This window comes from Pseudorasbora parva, chromosome 19, assembly GCF_024679245.1.
Source record: "Pseudorasbora parva isolate DD20220531a chromosome 19, ASM2467924v1, whole genome shotgun sequence".
NCBI classification, from domain to species: Eukaryota; Metazoa; Chordata; class Actinopteri; order Cypriniformes; family Gobionidae; genus Pseudorasbora; species Pseudorasbora parva.
The window spans coordinates 123,006-142,500 of record NC_090190.1 but is presented as its reverse complement, the minus strand read 5'-3'; the positions used below and the strand labels follow the sequence as shown (position 1 = coordinate 142,500).

The 19,495-nt window shown below is 47.5% G+C and overlaps 1 protein-coding gene across 4 annotated transcripts in view; it reads left to right on the top strand.

Annotated features, from left to right (window-relative positions):
* kpnb1 (karyopherin (importin) beta 1) overlaps positions 1-19,495 on the top strand; it is a 40,251-nt gene that overhangs the window by 2,030 nt on the left and 18,726 nt on the right. For 3 of the 4 annotated variants that reach the window (XM_067424994.1, XM_067424992.1, XM_067424995.1), the window contains 11 exons: positions 5,387-5,569; positions 10,326-10,526; positions 10,597-10,749; positions 10,827-10,886; positions 10,975-11,064; positions 11,627-11,737; positions 11,811-11,912; positions 15,238-15,462; positions 15,613-15,804; positions 17,025-17,155; positions 18,165-18,312. In XM_067424994.1, the coding sequence (XP_067281095.1) occupies positions 5,387-5,569; positions 10,326-10,526; positions 10,597-10,749; positions 10,827-10,886; positions 10,975-11,064; positions 11,627-11,737; positions 11,811-11,912; positions 15,238-15,462; positions 15,613-15,804; positions 17,025-17,155; positions 18,165-18,312 (1,596 nt within the window). Of the gene's footprint in view, positions 1-5,181; positions 5,202-5,386; positions 5,570-10,325; positions 10,527-10,596; positions 10,750-10,826; positions 10,887-10,974; positions 11,065-11,626; positions 11,738-11,810; positions 11,913-15,237; positions 15,463-15,612; positions 15,805-17,024; positions 17,156-18,164; positions 18,313-19,495 lie in introns of those variants that run through there. The other variant, XM_067424996.1, reaches the window with a different exon arrangement.

The window sequence follows — 19,495 nt, the reverse complement described above, 5'->3', positions numbered from 1 at the left end:
GAACCTTAAGGCTTTATATAACGTAAACGAATGAGTTATAAAAAAATTCACCCCCCTCAGAGTTGTCATGAAGATCAAAATTAGCCATATAAGCCAAAAACACAATTTTTACCAGGCTGTAAACATGTTTTTTTCTGCTTTAAAGTTGAGAATTTTAACATGGGCTCAATGAGATTCTGCTCCCTTCTGGAGCCGCTCTGGTGGCCAGTTGAGGAATTGCACTTTACATTACTTCCGTATTGGCTTCAAGAGAGATCGCGGGAGGTTGCCGCTTGGTGGTAACCTTTGATTTGGCCCACCGAGGTCCGAGAGAGAGAGCCTACATTTTGAAATGATAAACGCTCAAACATTATAATAAGCATGCATGTTTATTTTCCGTCAGTGAAACAACTCACTGCAGCCTGTAAAACAATTAAACAATTATCAGTAAATAATGGTAACCCAAAGAGTATAAGAAAATTAATTATTAGTTAAAAAAAGATTTGTAGATAGATTCCTAGCCTTTTCCCCCTTAAAGATGCGTCCTATGCCGGTCTGCGCTTTGAGATGAATGTGGGACATGAGCTGGATAGACACCTTTTCTAATATCTTTGTCTTCATGATTTGCAAAGCAACACTTGTTGTAAAAGGGCTGAAGAGTGAATTTTATCTTCCACAGGGCCAAAACATTTAGGCTATGTTTGATTATGCACCGCTAGAAAAAGCGAAAGTAAAACCGCTGGGTGCACGTGAACTGCGCTATTCAAATAAACTTGACGCGCCTCAAGTCTAATAACAAGCACAAACATAAAATTTAATAAAATAAAATTTGTCAAAAGGTATTCGTCCTACAGTCTTTACCATAGATGTGAATGGGTATAATATACTTAATTATACGCAAACGAAAGGAAGAAGCATTAATATTTTCCTGTGAAAATGAGTGCGACGCGAGTGAAGATTTGAGAAAAGAAACCAGATGTCCATCAAATCGGGTGAACCAGAACGCAAAACAGAATTAAAAAGCTGGCAGATCTTAAATTGGGCTCAGCCCACCTCTCTCATCCAGGGCTGCAATGTTACATCTGCGAATTTATTTCCTTTTTAAACAAAGTTTTGTGCTTTTACTCCTGTGGTAATATTCACGTCAAACAGCATTCACATACCAAACACTGGGTTAATGACGAAAATAGAGCTTTAAGTAGAAAATAGTTTTTATGTAAAGAGATAAATTAAAATAAAAAGTGCACAACTCTTCTTAAGTGGAAGGAAGCTACCTTTTTTCCCCATCACGTGGAAACTTGTGCGGGTGAGTCCTTATTTGGGTTAATAAAATTATAGTTTTTAAGTAGAAAATAGTATTTATGTAAAGAGATATAATTTACTATACTCTGTATTTTATCTTTTTATAAAAATAAAAATAAACGACGATATCATCGTCCATTGCGATGTTTTACTGTAAACATCGTCAACTGCCAGTTTAGGGGATATCGCCCAACCCTATTTGCAAACAGTCTGTTCCTTTTTTAAAAGAGTAAAATATCCGTCAACATTATGAATCTGGATCATTGTGTATTTGACATTGAACCGTATTTTACATTGAACACTTGGGGATTGTTGCCCATTTAATTGGTCATTAAAATGCAACACTTTACAAATAAAACTGCATTAGTTAATCAGATTACATTTGTTTTATATTTATTGTAAACATTATGAAATGAATAAACCCATAGCAACTTTAATGTAGGCCTAATACAGTTTGATTTATGATTTTTTTTTAAATTACTTTCGGCCCACGTCTCTCAATCAAGTTTGATTTTTGGCCCTTCATAGGAAAAAGTTTGGGCACCCCTGCACTACACAATACTACACAACATGGAGCAGGTGGCCGTCGATAACCTGGTGATGAAGCTACACAACACACACACAAACACACACACTCTAGTACACAACACAGAGGAGGCGGCCATCGAGAGCCTGGTGATGAAGCTACACAACACACACTACTGCACAATAGGGATGGGCATGATTCATCTACGATCGATAGTTGATTATTAAGAGTTTCGTAGATCACGTTAATTTGTTATCGATTAATCAATCGCCGTGAATGATGCAGGTTGTAGAGCGAGTCTTGAAGCAGTTAAACTGATTTCACTGCGGCAGCACTTCACCACCAGGGGTCAACATCTGACAGCCTATCAGCGATCTGTTGATTTCAATCAATCAGCTTTAATTATATTGCGCTTGACAATGATGATTGTTTCAAAGCAGCTTCAGTGTTAAACATTTCAAAAGAATACTCGTGAAGAGCTCGCAGTGAAGTGTGGCGTGGGCCATTTAGATTTAGAAACCGAAGTAGTTCTCTGCAAACATTGCCGTGTATAAGAACAGCATGGCCACGGGTCAAATTAAGCACCGCTTAAAGTGCCTCGCCTCTGGTTAAAGGGTCCCATAATGCCACATGCACTTTTACAAGGGGATTATACAGCAGTGTGTGTTGGTAGTGACTGCACACAACCATCCTATAATGATAAAGCCATCAAGTGTTTGTTTTTAATCTCCTTATGTTTTCACCGGTCTGAAATCAAGCCGTTCGACCATGTGACGTCACACAAGCCCCGCCCACGACGGTTGATTGACAGCAGCACTTCAGCTCAGACCCGCCCTGAGCGAGCTCAAGCTGTCGTCCGCCATTGTTGATCCTCTGGAGCAGACTGGAGTCTCAGCGATCGTGGTGTTCTTGGTGTAATAATGATCACAGCACTCATTCTGGTGCTCCTAAAGCCGAACCGCTGAAGTGCTTTCAGTGCAGGCAATGCGTTCATGTTTACGCCAAGCCTGCAGTCTCCCTCTCATTTACTGAAGCTTTCGCGCCTCGATCGCCCCCCGGTGACCGGTCCCAGTATAGCCGCCCCTCTGTGATTTCTAATGGACGCGAGGCAAACTAAACAATAAAATTACACTTCAAATATTTTCCCCCAAAGTTAGTTTATGTCACTGAAGGCAGTTATCATCACGATGATTTCATTTCAGGTGTTCGTTTTAAAAATAAGTTTAGTTTGAGTTAGTTATCTGATGGTTTAAAACGGTGTGTGTGACGTCATGATTGACAGCTGAGACTGACGGCTTCTCTGAGTGAACTGGTCACTGAGGCACTAACGGACTTTTTTCGGACTTTTTGGGAGCAGATTAGAGCTTTAGCTTTAATTTCTACATTTCCATAACTGTTTATTTCACACCAACACAATTAATTGTTCTGCATCTGCGAGAGTGTGGGCGGGCTTTTGATATCACAGCTGTACTTCCTGCTCTACTTCCTGCGCTCTACTGCGCAACTCCGGTCCTGAAATCGCTACTGCGCAGACTCGGTCCCAAGATGTCAGCGCCGTGCACCCCCGCCTGAAAGCTTCAAATCTGCCAAGCGGAAACGGATGATGGCGAGTCGTCCATATTTATATTATGTAGGCAATATAATTATGTTTAACATGAAGTATAGGGCTTCCCTGAACAGCAGCGCCGCGTCATAAACGACATTTTGATGTTTGAAAGTCTGTAGGTCATCATAAATGCCGATATTGGCCTAATTTTAATTAAAAAAAAATAGTACTATCGATTTTGAAATGTTGCACTTGCTACAGCGCTAAATATTTTATAGCCTATTTTGCTGTATGTCTGTATCAGAAGTCTATATTTGTTTAACATGAAGCATAGGCCTTCCCTGTACGTCACCTAGCATTAGCAGCAGCAGTCAGACACGCTCCGGTGTGCAAAGGCAGAAAACACAAGACACGTACGCGCACATGTTCGGCTAACTGCACGCAGTTTAACTGTCTGCCACAGGTTTATCTTGTAATAAAGGTCTCATTGGGTGCGTTTACATGCATGTTCTTAAGCTGATTATGCCTAATAATCCAGCAATGAACATGTCATGTAACCGTGGTAACCCGTTTTCTTTTACCGGAGTAAGCTCATAAACGGTGTGAGCATAAACCGCTCGACACAGGGAGTTTTCGCCTCTTACCTCCATTTCGCGCAGCATGTAAACGCATTAACCTGCTTCCTGTCGGCGTATTGAAGTGCTCATGTGTTATACGGGACAAAAACACAAACTCACAGCAGATTAAACGCATCCAGACAGAGCGAGCAAGCGTTCTGCATGAAATAAGGACATATATCACAAACAGAACATTATAAAGATGTGTTCTCATCTCAGCCAGCTGAAGAGGTTCAGTCAGAACGCTAGCCTAGAAATCTAGACGCCCCCAAATCTAATCAGCCACGAGTGTCGTCTAGCAACTCTCAATACCCTTCTGAGCTGTAATTGCCTAACTCTTGCTGGGCCAATCACATCGTGTATAGAGTCGGTGGGCGGGGCCATAATGACGACGGCCGAGTTGCGTTTGCGTGCTTCTAGTAAACACAGAAACTGGCGAACGGCGGCGGTCTTTCGAATCAGCTTTGACCGCGACTCTGGAAGACTTGAGTTAAGCTTTCCTCTGAGAAAAGAACAAAGAACGGCACTGAAGTCATTCTGAAGAAGGGAAGATGTGTTCGGAGTTTAGCCGACCGGATACGGCGAATGTTTAATCTGTCAGCTTCGCTTCACCTTCGTTGCTCTGGTTGGTGTAGCGCTATCCTATCGCGTGCAGAGGGCGCCCCTTATCCGCCCCTCGGATTGAGCCGTCAATGGTGAGTTTCCAGACCAAACATGTTGATGTGGGTCCGGCTTATCAGAACGCTGCATAAGGGATAATATGAGCCGTAAATCTCCAGCTCACGCTTTCACATCACAACTGACGGAACATTAGAACTCAGAGTCAGATACTGACATTATTATTATAGACGTCACTACAAGGAAATAACCGGTTTATTAATAAAGTAATGTAAACGCGGTTTACTTGGATTGTCAGTTTACTGGTTTGCATGTAAACGTGGAAAACTGATTATTTTAATAAGCTGATATTTTGAGTTATCAGCTCACTGGTGTGCATGTAAACACGCTTCATTTGTGTATTTATTGCATTTTTAAATTATAAAAGTTTAATCCATACTATTATAATAAAATTAATGATTAATCACTAGTCGATCATTAATTCTCCCGACGATCGACTTAAGAAAATTTAATTGAATGCCAATCCCTACTACACAATACTACATACACAACACACTACTAAACAATACTCAACACTACACACAGCACGGAGCAGGTGGCCATCGAGAACCTGGTGATGAAACTACACAACACTCAACACTACACACAACACACTCGACACCACACTACATTGTACACGTTACACAACTACATCCACTGCCTCACATCAGTAACCCTGACCTTTAAACCAATTCCGACTGTCCCTCATGGATAAGGGTCGGGTATGCAGAGCTGATCGTGTGTGTGTGTGTGTTTCAGCCGACCTTCCTGGTGGAGCTGTCCAAGGTGTTGGCCAATCCGGGGAACACGCAGGTGGCTCGAGTCGCTGCAGGCCTGCAGGTGAAGAACTCGCTGACCTCCAAGGACCCGGACGTGAAGACGCAATACCAGCAGAGATGGCTGGCCATCGACTCCAGCGCGCGCAGGGAGATCAAGAACTACGTGAGTGTGTGCACGTGTCCTGTCCTGGCGTGTCTGAACGCTGGGGTTAGATCCGCTTTACCTGTCCTGGCGTGTCTGAACGCTGGGGTTTGATCCGCTTTACCTGTCCTGGCGTGTCGGAACGTTGGGGTTAGATCCACTTTACCTGTCCTGGCGTGTCTGAACGCTGGGGTTTGATCCGCTTTACCTGTCCTGGCGTGTCTGAACGCTGGGGTTTGATCCGCTTTACCTGTCCTGGCGTGTCTGAACGCTGGGGTTTGATCCGCTTTACCTGTCCTGGCGTGTCTGAACGTTGGGGTTTGATCCGCTTTACCTGTCCTGGCGTGTCTGAACGCTGGGGTTAGATCCGCTTTACCTGTCCTGGCGTGTCTGAACTCTGGGGTTTGATCCGCTTTACCTGTCCTGGCGTGTCTGAACTCTGGGGTTAGATCCGCTTTACCTGTCCCGGCGTGTCTGAACGCTGGGGTTTGATCCGCTTTACCTGTCCTGGCGTGTCTGAACGTTGGGGTTTGATCCGCTTTACCTGTCCTGGCGTGTCTGAACGCTGGGGTTTGATCCGCTTTACCTGTCCTGGCGTGTCTGAACGCTGGGGTTTGATCTGCGTTACCTGTCTTGGCGTGTCTGAACGCTGGGGTTTGATCCGCTTTACCTGTCCTGGCGTGTCTGAACGCTGGGGTTTGATCCGCTTTACCTGTCCTGGCGTGTCTGAACGCTGGGGTTAGATCCGCTTTACCTGTCCTGGCGTGTCTGAACGTTGGGGTTAGATCTGCGTTACCTGTCCTGGCGTGTCTAAACGCTGGGGTTTGATCTGCGTTACCTGTCCTGGCGTGTCTGAACGTTGGGGTTAGATCCGCTTTACCTGTCCTGGCGTGTCTGAACGCTGGGGTTAGATCCGCTTTACCTGTCCTGGCGTGTCTGAACGTTGGGGTTTGATCCGCTTTACCTGTCCTGGCGTGTCTGAACGCTGGGGTTTGATCCGCTTTACCTGTCCTGGCGTGTCTGAACGCTGGGGTTAGATCCGCTTTACCTGTCCTGGCGTGTCTGAACGTTGGGGTTAGATCTGCGTTACCTGTCCTGGCGTGTCTGAACGCTGGGGTTAGATCTGCGTTACCTGTCCTGGCGTGTCTGAACGCTGGGGTTAGATCTGCGTTACCTGTCCGTGTGTGTTAACTCTGGGGTTTGATCTGCGTTACCTGTCTTGGCGTGTCTAAACGCTGGGGTTTGATCTGCGTTACCTGTCCTGGCGTGTCTGAACGCTGGGGTTTGATCCGCTTTACCTGTCCTGGCGTGTCTGAACGCTGGGGTTAGATCCGCTTTACCTGTCCTGGCGTGTCTGAACGTTGGGGTTAGATCTGCGTTACCTGTCCTGGCGTGTCTGAACGCTGGGGTTTGATCCGCTTTACCTGTCCTGGCGTGTCTGAACGTTGGGGTTTGATCTGCGTTACCTGTCCTGGCGTGTCTAAACGCTGGGGTTTGATCTGCGTTACCTGTCCTGGCGTGTCTGAACTCTGGGGTTTGATCTGCGTTACCTGTCTTGGCGTGTCTGAACGCTGGGGTTTGATCCGCTTTACCTGTCCTGGCGTGTCTGAACGTTGGGGTTTGATCCGCTTTACCTGTCCTGGCGTGTCTGAACGCTGGGGTTTGATCCGCTTTACCTGTCCTGGCGTGTCTGAACGCTGGGGTTTGATCCGCTTTACCTATCCTGGCGTGTCTGAACGCTGGGGTTAGATCCGCTTTACCTGTCCTGGCGTGTCTGAACGCTGGGGTTAGATCCGCTTTACCTGTCCTGGCGTGTCTGAACGCTGGGGTTAGATCTGCGTTACCTGTCCTGGCGTGTCTGAACGTTGGGGTTAGATCTGCGTTACCTGTCCTGGCGTGTCTGAACGCTGGGGTTAGATCTGCGTTACCTGTCCTGGCGTGTCTGAACTCTGGGGTTTGATCTGCGTTACCTGTCCTGGCGTGTCTGAACGCTGGGGTTTGATCTGCGTTACCTGTCCTGGCGTGTCTGAACGCTGGGGTTTGATCCGCTTTACCTGTCCTGGCGTGTCTGAACGCTGGGGTTTGATCCGCTTTACCTGTCCTGGCGTGTCTGAACGCTGGGGTTAGATCCGCTTTACCTGTCCTGGCGTGTCTGAACGTTGGGGTTAGATCTGCGTTACCTGTCCTGGCGTGTCTGAACGCTGGGGTTAGATCTGCGTTACCTGTCCTGGCGTGTCTGAACGTTGGGGTTAGATCTGCGTTACCTGTCCTGGCGTGTCTGAACGCTGGGGTTAGATCTGCGTTACCTGTCCTGGCGTGTCTGAACTCTGGGGTTAGATCTGCGTTACCTGTCTTGGCGTGTCTGAACGCTGGGGTTAGATCCGCTTTACCTGTCCTGGCGTGTCTGAACTCTGGGGTTTGATCCGCGTTACCTGTCCTGGCGTGTCTGAACGCTGGGGTTAGATCTGTTACCTGTCCTGGCGTGTCTGAACGCTGGGGTTAGATCTGCGTTACCTGTCCTGGCGTGTCTGAACGCTGGGGTTAGATCTGCGTTACCTGTCCTGGCGTGTCTGAACTCTGGGGTTTGATCTGCGTTACCTGTCTTGGCGTGTCTGAACGCTGGGGTTAGATCCGCTTTACCTGTCCTGGCGTGTCTGAACTCTGGGGTTTGATCTGCGTTACCTGTCCTGGCGTGTCTGAACGCTGGGGTTAGATCCGCTTTACCTGTCCTGGCGTGTCTGAACGCTGGGGTTAGATCCGCTTTACCTGTCCTGGCGTGTCTGAACTCTGGGGTTTGATCTGCGTTACCTGTCCTGGCGTGTCTGAACGCTGGGGTTTGATCTGCGTTACCTGTCTTGGCGTGTCTGAACTCTGGGGTTTGATCTGCGTTACCTGTCCTGGCGTGTCTGAACGCTGGGGTTAGATCCGCTTTACCTGTCCTGGCGTGTCTGAACTCTGGGGTTTGATCTGCGTTACCTGTCCTGGCGTGTCTGAACGCTGGGGTTAGATCCGCTTTACCTGTCCTGGCGTGTCTGAACGCTGGGGTTAGATCCGCTTTACCTGTCCTGGCGTGTCTGAACGCTGGGGTTTGATCTGCGTTACCTGTCTTGGCGTGTCTGAACTCTGGGGTTTGATCTGCGTTACCTGTCCTGGCGTGTCTGAACGCTGGGGTTAGATCCGCTTTACCTGTCCTGGCGTGTCTGAACGCTGGGGTTTGATCCGCTTTACCTGTCCTGGCGTGTCTGAACGCTGGGGTTTGATCCGCTTTACCTGTCCTGGCGTGTCTGAACGCTGGGGTTTGATCCGCTTTACCTATCCTGGCGTGTCTGAACGCTGGGGTTAGATCCGCTTTACCTGTCCTGGCGTGTCTGAACGCTGGGGTTAGATCCGCTTTACCTGTCCTGGCGTGTCTGAACGCTGGGGTTAGATCTGCGTTACCTGTCCTGGCGTGTCTGAACGTTGGGGTTAGATCTGCGTTACCTGTCCTGGCGTGTCTGAACGCTGGGGTTAGATCTGCGTTACCTGTCCTGGCGTGTCTGAACTCTGGGGTTTGATCTGCGTTACCTGTCCTGGCGTGTCTGAACGCTGGGGTTTGATCTGCGTTACCTGTCCTGGCGTGTCTGAACGCTGGGGTTTGATCCGCTTTACCTGTCCTGGCGTGTCTGAACGCTGGGGTTTGATCCGCTTTACCTGTCCTGGCGTGTCTGAACGCTGGGGTTAGATCCGCTTTACCTGTCCTGGCGTGTCTGAACGTTGGGGTTAGATCTGCGTTACCTGTCCTGGCGTGTCTGAACGCTGGGGTTAGATCTGCGTTACCTGTCCTGGCGTGTCTGAACGTTGGGGTTAGATCTGCGTTACCTGTCCTGGCGTGTCTGAACGCTGGGGTTAGATCTGCGTTACCTGTCCTGGCGTGTCTGAACTCTGGGGTTAGATCTGCGTTACCTGTCTTGGCGTGTCTGAACGCTGGGGTTAGATCCGCTTTACCTGTCCTGGCGTGTCTGAACTCTGGGGTTTGATCCGCGTTACCTGTCCTGGCGTGTCTGAACGCTGGGGTTAGATCTGTTACCTGTCCTGGCGTGTCTAAACGCTGGGGTTAGATCTGCGTTACCTGTCCTGGCGTGTCTAAACGCTGGGGTTAGATCTGCGTTACCTGTCCTGGCGTGTCTGAACTCTGGGGTTTGATCTGCGTTACCTGTCTTGGCGTGTCTGAACGCTGGGGTTAGATCCGCTTTACCTGTCCTGGCGTGTCTGAACTCTGGGGTTTGATCTGCGTTACCTGTCCTGGCGTGTCTGAACGCTGGGGTTAGATCCGCTTTACCTGTCCTGGCGTGTCTGAACGCTGGGGTTAGATCCGCTTTACCTGTCCTGGCGTGTCTGAACTCTGGGGTTTGATCTGCGTTACCTGTCCTGGCGTGTCTGAACGCTGGGGTTTGATCTGCGTTACCTGTCTTGGCGTGTCTGAACTCTGGGGTTTGATCTGCGTTACCTGTCCTGGCGTGTCTGAACGCTGGGGTTAGATCCGCTTTACCTGTCCTGGCGTGTCTGAACGCTGGGGTTAGATCCGCTTTACCTGTCCTGGCGTGTCTGAACTCTGGGGTTTGATCTGCGTTACCTGTCCTGGCGTGTCTGAACGCTGGGGTTTGATCTGCGTTACCTGTCTTGGCGTGTCTGAACGCTGGGGTTAGATCCGCTTTACCTGTCCTGGCGTGTCTGAACGCTGGGGTTAGATCTGTTACCTGTCTCTCTCCGCTCAGTGTGTGTTCTCTCTCTGCTGTAGGTGCTGCAGACTCTGGGCACGGAGACCTATCGGCCGAGCTCGGCGTCTCAGTGTGTGGCTGGGATTGCGTGTGCAGAGATCCCGGTGAACCAGTGGCCTGAGCTCATCCCTCAGCTGGTGGCTAATGTGACGGACCCCAGCAGCACCGAGCATATGAAGGAGTCCACGCTGGAAGCCATCGGATACATCTGCCAGGACATCGTGAGTCCAAACTCTGGCTGAGTGGGCCGTTTCCTGTGCTGTTTAACTTTACATGCAAATTCTTTTTCAGGACCCAGAGCATCTTCAGGACAACGCCAACCAGATCCTGACGGCCATCATCCAGGGCATGAGGAAGGAGGAGCCCAGCAACAACGTCAAGCTCGCTGCCACTAACGCACTGCTCAACTCACTGGAGTTCACAAAAGCCAACTTTGATAAGGAGGTGCGGCCACTTCAGTTATGACCTTTTCAGAAGGCTTCATGCAGAAAAGGGCATTAAATCTCATTCTCTTTCTGTAGACCGAGAGACACTTCATCATGCAGGTCGTTTGTGAAGCCACACAGTGTCCGGACAACAGGGTGCGTTCCTCTCGTTTTATCATGCCTCATCTCTACAGACGTATGTTTAATAAATGCAATATACACGTTTAATTTTGTGTTGCTGTAGGTGAGAGTGGCTGCGTTACAGAACCTGGTGAAGATCATGTCCCTGTATTATCAGTATATGGAGACGTACATGGGCCCTGCGTTGTTTGCTGTAAGTTTGCTGATGAGGATGTTGAATACTGAGATTGATTAATGCTCTGATAGGCAAGTTTATTAATGAGACAGCTCACGTACACACTTCAAAGATGCATTTGTGACCTGACGAACTCAATGAGAGAATGAAAGGATAATCCTGTCCCAACAATGTTGACCGTGGCGTTGTCTTTGTTGATGTTTTTAAAGCTATAATCAATTTGATTTATTATTAACACAGACCGTAGTGTGTGGAGAGAATTCGATGTTATTTCTATGCTAGTTTTGTGGAGTATTCTTAAGAGCAATCTTAACTTTAATAACGTCTTGAATGAACTTGAAGAGAAAACGAGATGTGTAACAGCACATCAGATCGTAGTGACCGCAGCCTAATAAACCATCATTAATATTCATCAAAGAATACGAGTAACAGAAAATTGTAGCTATTGTAAATTTAATTCATGCAGTTAAGGAAACTGATAACTTCAAGTTCTGTGTAACTGGTATGAAGGCCGCAGTTCTACATTCATTTGCAGAGGAACTGAAAATATTAAACTCCAATGTTTTGTCTCTGTGTTCAGATCACAATAGAGGCCATGAAGAGCGAGATTGATGAAGTGGCCTTACAGGGGATTGAGTTTTGGTCTAATGTGTGCGATGAGGAGATGGATCTGGCCATTGAAGCCACTGAGGTGACGATGCTGCCTCTCATCTGCTGCTCAAACGAGCGCTTCCTGTTTTCTGACGTGTCCATGTTTTCCTCAGGCCTCTGAACAGGGTCGTCCTCCGGAGCACACAAGCAAGTTTTATGCTAAAGGAGCTCTACAGTACCTGGTGCCCATCCTGACACAGACACTCACCAAACAGGTAAAGCTGGGGTTTCCCAGGTGTGCGCAATGACTTCCTACTGAGACCAGTTTAGGATAAGCTATCCCATTTAACAGTCTGACTGTAACAGCAGCCTGTCAGTTATCTGAGTAACAAATCAAACTAAAGTGGCGTGTGAGAAGCCTGTAAGTGAAGGAGAGATTGGCCTTTAGGAGCTGCTGCACTGGGACATTCCCACAATATTGTGAACCTGAGTGCTTTTTTTGCTGCTTCTACATATTTTACTTTCACTAACATTTGTTAAATTCATGAACTGAGTATTTTTGCACCTGACACGGTTGAGTAGTTTGGCCTTTATGGGTGCCACAGTAAACAGAAGCTAGGCTAACTGATAACTCGTAGTAGCTCTTCTATGCTCGTGTAGGGGCTTCGTACCAGACAAACCTTTTCCTAACTCCTGGAAATAATAGCGGGAGTTCCTGCTTTTTAAGTGTATGCTGATTGCACTGTGCGGGCACAATTTGGGCCCTTTTGATGACCAATTGCGTAACGTGGTCAGTGTGCGGAGTGCAGGCTTTAAGCAGTGTTAGGTACTGCTTTTGCACACTGTAAAGTGTTATTGTCTATATTTAGCCTCTAGGACCAGAACCATCAGCTTTATGAAATGAATTGTGCTGTATCTTATACAGGTCCTTCTCAAAAATTAGCGTATTGTGATAAAGTTAATTATTTTCCATAATGTAATGATAAAAATTAAACTTTCATATATTTTAGATTCATTGCACACCAACTGAAATATTTCAGGTCTTTTATTGTTTTAATACTGATGATTTTGGCATACAGCTCATGAAAACCCCAAATTCTCAAAAAATTAGCATATTTCATCCGACCAATAAAAGAAAAGTGTTTTTAATACAAAAGTAAACCTTCAAATAATGATGGTCAGTTCTGCACTCAGTACTTGGTGGGGAATCCTTTAGCAGAAATGACTGCTTCAGTGCGGCGTGGCGTGGAGGCGATGGAGCCTGTGGCTCTGCTGAGGTGTTCTGGAGGCCCAGGATGCTTCGATAGCGGCCGCAAGCTCATCCAGAGTGTTGGGTCTCGCGTCTCTCAACTTTCTCTTCACAATATCCCACAGATTCTCTATGGGCTTCAGGTCAGGAGAGTTGAGCACAGTACTACCATGGTCAGTAAACCATTTACCAGTGGTTTTGGCACTGTGTGCAGGTGCCAGGTCGTGCTGAAAAACCAAATCTCACATTTACATTTAATCATTTAGCAGACGCTTTTATCCAAAGCGACTTAAAAAAAAGGGGAGAGTAATAGAAGCAACGGAACAGACAAGGCCAAAAACCTGTAAGAGCTGTAAGAAGTCTTAATTAATTAGCATAATACACAACAATTGTTTTTTTATTTTTTTATTTTTTAAAGACAGACATCTACAACAAACTCACGTACGCAAAGTGCCGAACACTGGATTTTGATAGCTATGATAATCTTCATCTCCTTAAAGCTTTTCAGCAGATGGAAGCATGAAGTGCTCCAGAATCTCCTGATAGCGAGCTGCATTGACCCTGCCCTTGATAAAACACAGTGGACCAACACCAGCAGCTGACATGGCACCCCAGACCATCACCGACTGTGGGGACTTGACACTGGACTTCAGGCATTTGGGCATTTCCTTCTCCCCAGTCTTCCTCCAGACTCTGGCACCTTGATTTCCCAATGACATGCAAAATTAGCTTTCATCCCAAAAAAGTACTTTGGACCGCTGAGCACCAGTCCAGTGCTGCTTCTCTGTAGCCCAGAAGTGTCTTGAGCTGGGGAATGCGGCACCTGTAGCCCATTTCCTGCTCACGCCTGTGCACGGCGGCTCTGGATGTTTCTCCTCCAGACTCAGTCCACTGCTTCCGCAGGTCCCCCAAGGTCTGGAATCGGTCCTTCTCCACAATCTTCCTCAGGGTCGGGTCGCCTCTTCTCGTTGTGCAGCGTCACTTTTTCCTTCCCACAGACGTCCCACTGAGGTGCCTTGATACAGCACTCTGGGAACAGCCTATTCGTTCAGAAATGTCTTTCTGTGTCTTCCCCTCTCGCTTGAGGGTGTCAGTGATGGCCTTCTGGACAGCAGTCAGGCCGGCAGTCTGACCCATGATTGCGGTTTTGAGTAATGAACCAGGCTGGGAGTTTTTAAAAGCCTCAGGAATCTTTTGCAGGTGTTTAGAGTTAATGAGTTGATTCGGATGATTAGGTTAATAGCTCGTTTAGAGAACCGCTTCATGATATGCTAATTTTCTGAGATAGGAATTGTGGGTTTTCATGAGCTGTATGCCAAAATCATCAGTATTAAAACAATAAAAGACCTGAAATATTTCAGTTGGAGTGCAATGAATCTAAAATAGGAGTTTAATTTTTATTACATTATGGAAAATAATGAACTTTATCACAATATGCTAATTTTTTTGAGAAGGACCTGTATAATCATGTAACGGCTCCTGTTGGTGCAGCAGCTCGTATAGGGAAGACCAGCTCTGTGCTCGTGTGTCTGATGGAAGCTTTCTGACGTTTCTTGAGAAACTGCCTTGAAATGAAATGGAGTGTGTGACCTGAGCTCGGATGGGCAGTTCTGCTCAACATCAGCAGCTTTTCTTATAATATTACATGTTGATCTCAGGAAATGGGAGTGTGTGAGGAGTGTGTGTTCTTGGGTTAGGGCTATGGAGTGTGTGTGAGGAGTGCGTGTTCTTGGGTTAGGGCTATGGAGTGTGTGTGAGGAGTGCGTGTTCTTGGGTTAGGGCTATGGAGTGTGTGTGAGGAGTGCGTGTTCTTGGGTTAGGGCTATGGAGTGTGTGTGAGGAGTGCGTGTTCTTGGGTTAGGGCTATGGAGTGTGTGTGAGGAGTGTGTGTTCTTGGGTTAGGGCTATGGAGTGTGTGTGAGGAGTGCGTGTTCTTGGGTTAGGGCTATGGAGTGTGTGTGAGGAGTGCGTGTTCTTGGGTTAGGGCTATGGAGTGTGTGTGAGGAGTGCGTGTTCTTGGGTTAGGGCTATGGAGTGTGTGTGAGGAGTGCGTGTTCTTGGGTTAGGGCTATGGAGTGTGTGTGAGGAGTGCGTGTTCTTGGGTTAGGGCTATGGAGTGTGTGTGAGGAGTGCGTGTTCTTGGGTTAGGGCTATGGAGTGTGTGTGAGGAGTGCGTGTTCTTGGGTTAGGGCTATGGAGTGTGTGTGAGGAGTGCGTGTTCTTGGGTTAGGGCTATGGAGTGTGTGTGAGGAGTGCGTGTTCTTGGGTTAGGGTTTAACACTGTGAAGCTGCTTTGAAACAATCATTGTAAAAGCGCTATATAAATAAAGTTGATTGTGTTCTTGCTGAAGGATGAGAATGACGACGATGACGACTGGAACCCGTGTAAAGCTGCAGGTGTGTGTCTGATGCTTTTGGCCACGTGTTGTGAGGACGATGTGGTGCCACATGTGCTACCATTCATCAAAGAGCACATCAAGCACCCGGACTGGCGCTACAGAGACGCCTCCGTCATGGCCTTCGGCTCCATCCTGGAGGGCCCAGAACTCAACCAGCTCAAGCCACTGGTCATTCAGGTGAGGCTTGACATCCAGAAGCCAGACTAGCATTCGTGTGTGTGTGTGTGAGACTCTTACGGTTGTGTGTGTGTGAGAAGCTCACGTGTGTGTGTGAGAGAGAGAGAGAGACGCTCACGGATGTGTGTGTGTGTGTGTGTGTGTGTTCAGGCCATGCCGACCCTGATTGAGCTGATGAAGGACCCCAGTGTGGTGGTGAGGGACACGACGGCCTGGACTCTGGGCCGCATCTGCGATCTGCTGCCTGAGGCGGCCATTAATGAGGTTTATTTGGCCCCGCTGCTGCAGTGCCTGATCGAGGGCCTCGGGGCCGAACCACGCGTCGCCTCCAACGTCTGCTGGGTAAGAGCCTATGAGCATGGCCTATAGAGAGAGAGGGAGAGGGAGTGTGTGTGTGTGTGTGTGTGTGTGTGTGTGTGTGTGTGTGTGTGAGAATGGGTTAACCCTTCACTGCAGCCTATGAGCATGGGCCTCCGCAAAACTGCTCTCATGGCATCTTAAAGCATTAGTTCAGCCAGAAATTATGGTGTGATTAATTCCTCCTGTGGTTGGCCAGCCGTCAGACCTCCGCTCATCTTCACACACAGATGAAGATATTAGTGTTGAAATCCGATGGCTCAGAAAGGCCTTCATTGACACCAATGTCATTTCCTCTCTCAAGACCCATAAAGGCACTTAAGACGTCGTTACAAAGCCCATCTCACTACAGTGTTTTATTGGACACCTAACTCGTGCATAAGCTCTTAATATTCCTCCTGCTGTGTGTGTGTGTGTGTGTGTATATTGTTACGGCTGGCTCATATGCCGCAATATAAAAGAGGCAAACACCAAATGGTTTAAACAATAAACCAATTTATTGATAAAACAAGTTATTTAACAAAAAAAAGAAAACCAACGTCTTGGGGGAGGGAAAAAAAACACGCATGTGGTAACCAAATATTCTCTGCCACAAACAAATCGTTAAAAGAGGTAATATTATGAAAATTACATACACAGGAGAAACATGGCGAGAGCGAGCGAGAGCAACTCTTGAGCACCCAGACCTTATATCCCAAACGCCATAATAGAGGGTTGATTACTGATAGAATACACCTGTCACCCAACTAACATCTGCACTGTCTAGCAGAGCCAGCAGGGGGCAACAGGCAGGCGTTACTATATATATGTATGTGTGTGTGTATGGCACCAAATCAGTTTTTGCAATAGAAATTAATCAATTTTAATTTCCTGTTATCACTCTAAAGCTGCTTTGAAACAATCTATGTAAAAAGTGCTGTATAAATGATGACTTATAAAAAAATCAGCTAAGAAAATTGCAATCCATGCATCTCCGCTTTGCATAAATATTAGGGCAATAAGCCATTGCAGTGTAAAGTGTCTGCATGTAGCTGCATATGTAATTAGGGCGAACCGTGTCTGTATTCAGCCTCAATGGCTCTGGTGAGAGAGGTGTCCTCAGTCTGTCCCTTTGAACCGAATGCTGTTCTGTAGTGCTAGTGTGAGCAGTGTGTGGAGCTCATGCTCATGTGCTGTGAAATGAGGCTCACAGAAGCTGTTTTCAGGCTTTCTCCAGTTTGGCTGAAGCGGCGTATGAAGCCACAGATGCTGCAGATGATCAGGAGGAGCCCAGCACATACTGCCTGTCCTCTTCCTTTGAGCTCATCGTGCAGAAGCTGCTGGAGACCACAGACAGGTAAGCCATGGGCTGGCACAGGTGTGTTTTCATTAACTTGGCCGCAGAGCGCAGACCTCACTCTCACTCTCTCTTACTCTCACTCTCTCACTGCGGATAACGGTTTAAATGGACAAACTTTGAGTGCTGATCAAGAGTTTTGTGCAAGCATTTTGTCCCAAATATAGCAGGCTTCATTCAGTGATTGAAACACATTAATATTAATTGAAGTTTTACAGCATATTGAGCGCTCCGAGCGAGCTGTGCTAAACATGGAGCTTTTCCTCGACATGGTAAATAATCACACCAGTGGAAGCAGTGCATTTATCCTTTATTCATGCAATATCTCTTCAGCCAGTGCAGTAGCCCTACACTTTAGTAATGTTTCTGTTTAACGTTAAATAAAATGAGGCATGGTATGCGAACTGTATCTTGCATAGCTTGCATATAACTTTCTCGCGACTCAACAATTTTACCTCCTACCGACCAAAATCCAACGTGCTTCCAGACATGGCTTTTTAGATTATGGAGTTAAAATCTCTTTCTCTGCCCTGTCGAGCTGGGCTCTGCACTTTCTGCCATCTACCCTGCAAGACGCGTCCACTTTCAGCAGTGACAGTGCGCGGTCTACTACCGCGGCGGGGATTTTTTTCTGTTTTTTATTTTTAAATTCGAATAATAATTTTCACCTTCGAATATATATTCGAATTTAGAATATTCGTTGACAGCCCTACAGAAAGCTTAGTGCAGTGCGTAAGATTCAGACCGCATCTTATACCTTGTTTTCTAAATAGGGAATGTCTGAATACTTGCCTCCACTGTCAGTGCTCTGTGCTCACGTCACCTTTAAATGCCTCCATTTGTGCTTCAGAGATCTGATCTTAAACCCTTTCAGAGCCGTTTCCAGCTGTTTATCGCTGACCTCTTGTCTTCCGGTCACCAAAACTCATGCCTGATGTAAAGCAGGCCAGTGATGTGCCATAATGAGGATGGTTCTGTGCTTGAGGAATGCTTGTTTCTCTGTTGCTAGGCCAGATGGGCACCAGAATAACCTGCGCAGTGCGGCGTACGAGGCTCTGATGGAGATCGTGAAGAACAGTGCGAAGGATTGCTATCCTGCGGTGCAGAAGACCACACTGGTCATCATGGAGCGGCTGCAGCAGGTCCTGCAAATGGAGGTGAACTAACACACTCAATGCTGCTCACTGGGTTAGGGTTAGGACTGACACCACAGGGTTAGGGTTAGGACTGACACCACAGGGTTAGGACTGACACCACAGGGTTAGGCTTAGGACTGACACCACAGGGTTAGGGTTAGGACTGACACCACAGGGTTAGGACTGACACCACAGGGTTAGGCTTAGGACTGACACCACAGGGTTAGGCTTAGGACTGACACCACAGGGTTAGGCTTAGGACTGACACCACAGGGTTAGGCTTAGGACTGACACCACAGGGTTAGGCTTAGGACTGACACCACAGGGTTAGGCTTAGGACTGACACCACAGGGTTAGGCTTAGGACTGACACCACAGGGTTAGGCTTAGGACTGACACCACAGGGTTAGGCTTAGGACTGACACCACAGGGTTAGGCTTAGGACTGACACCACAGGGTTAGGCTTAGGACTGACACCACAGGGTTAGGCTTAGGACTGACACCACAGGGTTCAGTTCTGGTGTACCTGTCCGTAGCTACAGTAATATCAAACGCACTTAATGCTGCTCACTGGGTTAGGGTTAGGTTTGATCTGGGCTGGGTTAGGTTTGATCTGGGTCAGGGTTAGGTTTGATCTGGGCTGGGTTAGGGTTAGGTTTGATCTGGGCTGGGTTAGGGTTAGGTTTGATCTGGGCTGGGCTGGGTTAGGTTTGATCTGGGCTGGGTTAGGGTTAGGTTTGATCTGGGCTGGGTTAGGGTTAGGTTTGATCTGGGCTGGGTTAGGGTTAGGTTTGATCTGGGCTGGGTTAGGGTTAGGTTTGATCTGGGCTGGGTTAGGGTTAGGTTTGATCTGGGCTGGGTTAGGGTTAGGTTTGATCTGGGCTGGGTTAGGGTTAGGTTTGATCTGGGCTGGGTTAGGGTTAGGTTTGATCTGGGCTGGGTTAGGGTTAGGTTTGATCTGGGCTAGGGTTAGGTTTGATCTGGGTTAGGGTTAGGTTTGATCTGGGCTGGGTTAGGGTTAGGTTTGATCTGGGCTGGGTTAGGGTTAGGTTTGATCTGGGCTGGGTTAGGGTTAGGTTTGATCTGGGCTGGGTTAGGGTTAGGTTTGATCTGGGTTAGGGTTAGGTTTGATCTGGGCTGGGTTAGGTTTGATCTGGGCTGGGTTAGGGTTATGTTTGATCTGGGCTGGGTTAGGGTTAGGTTTG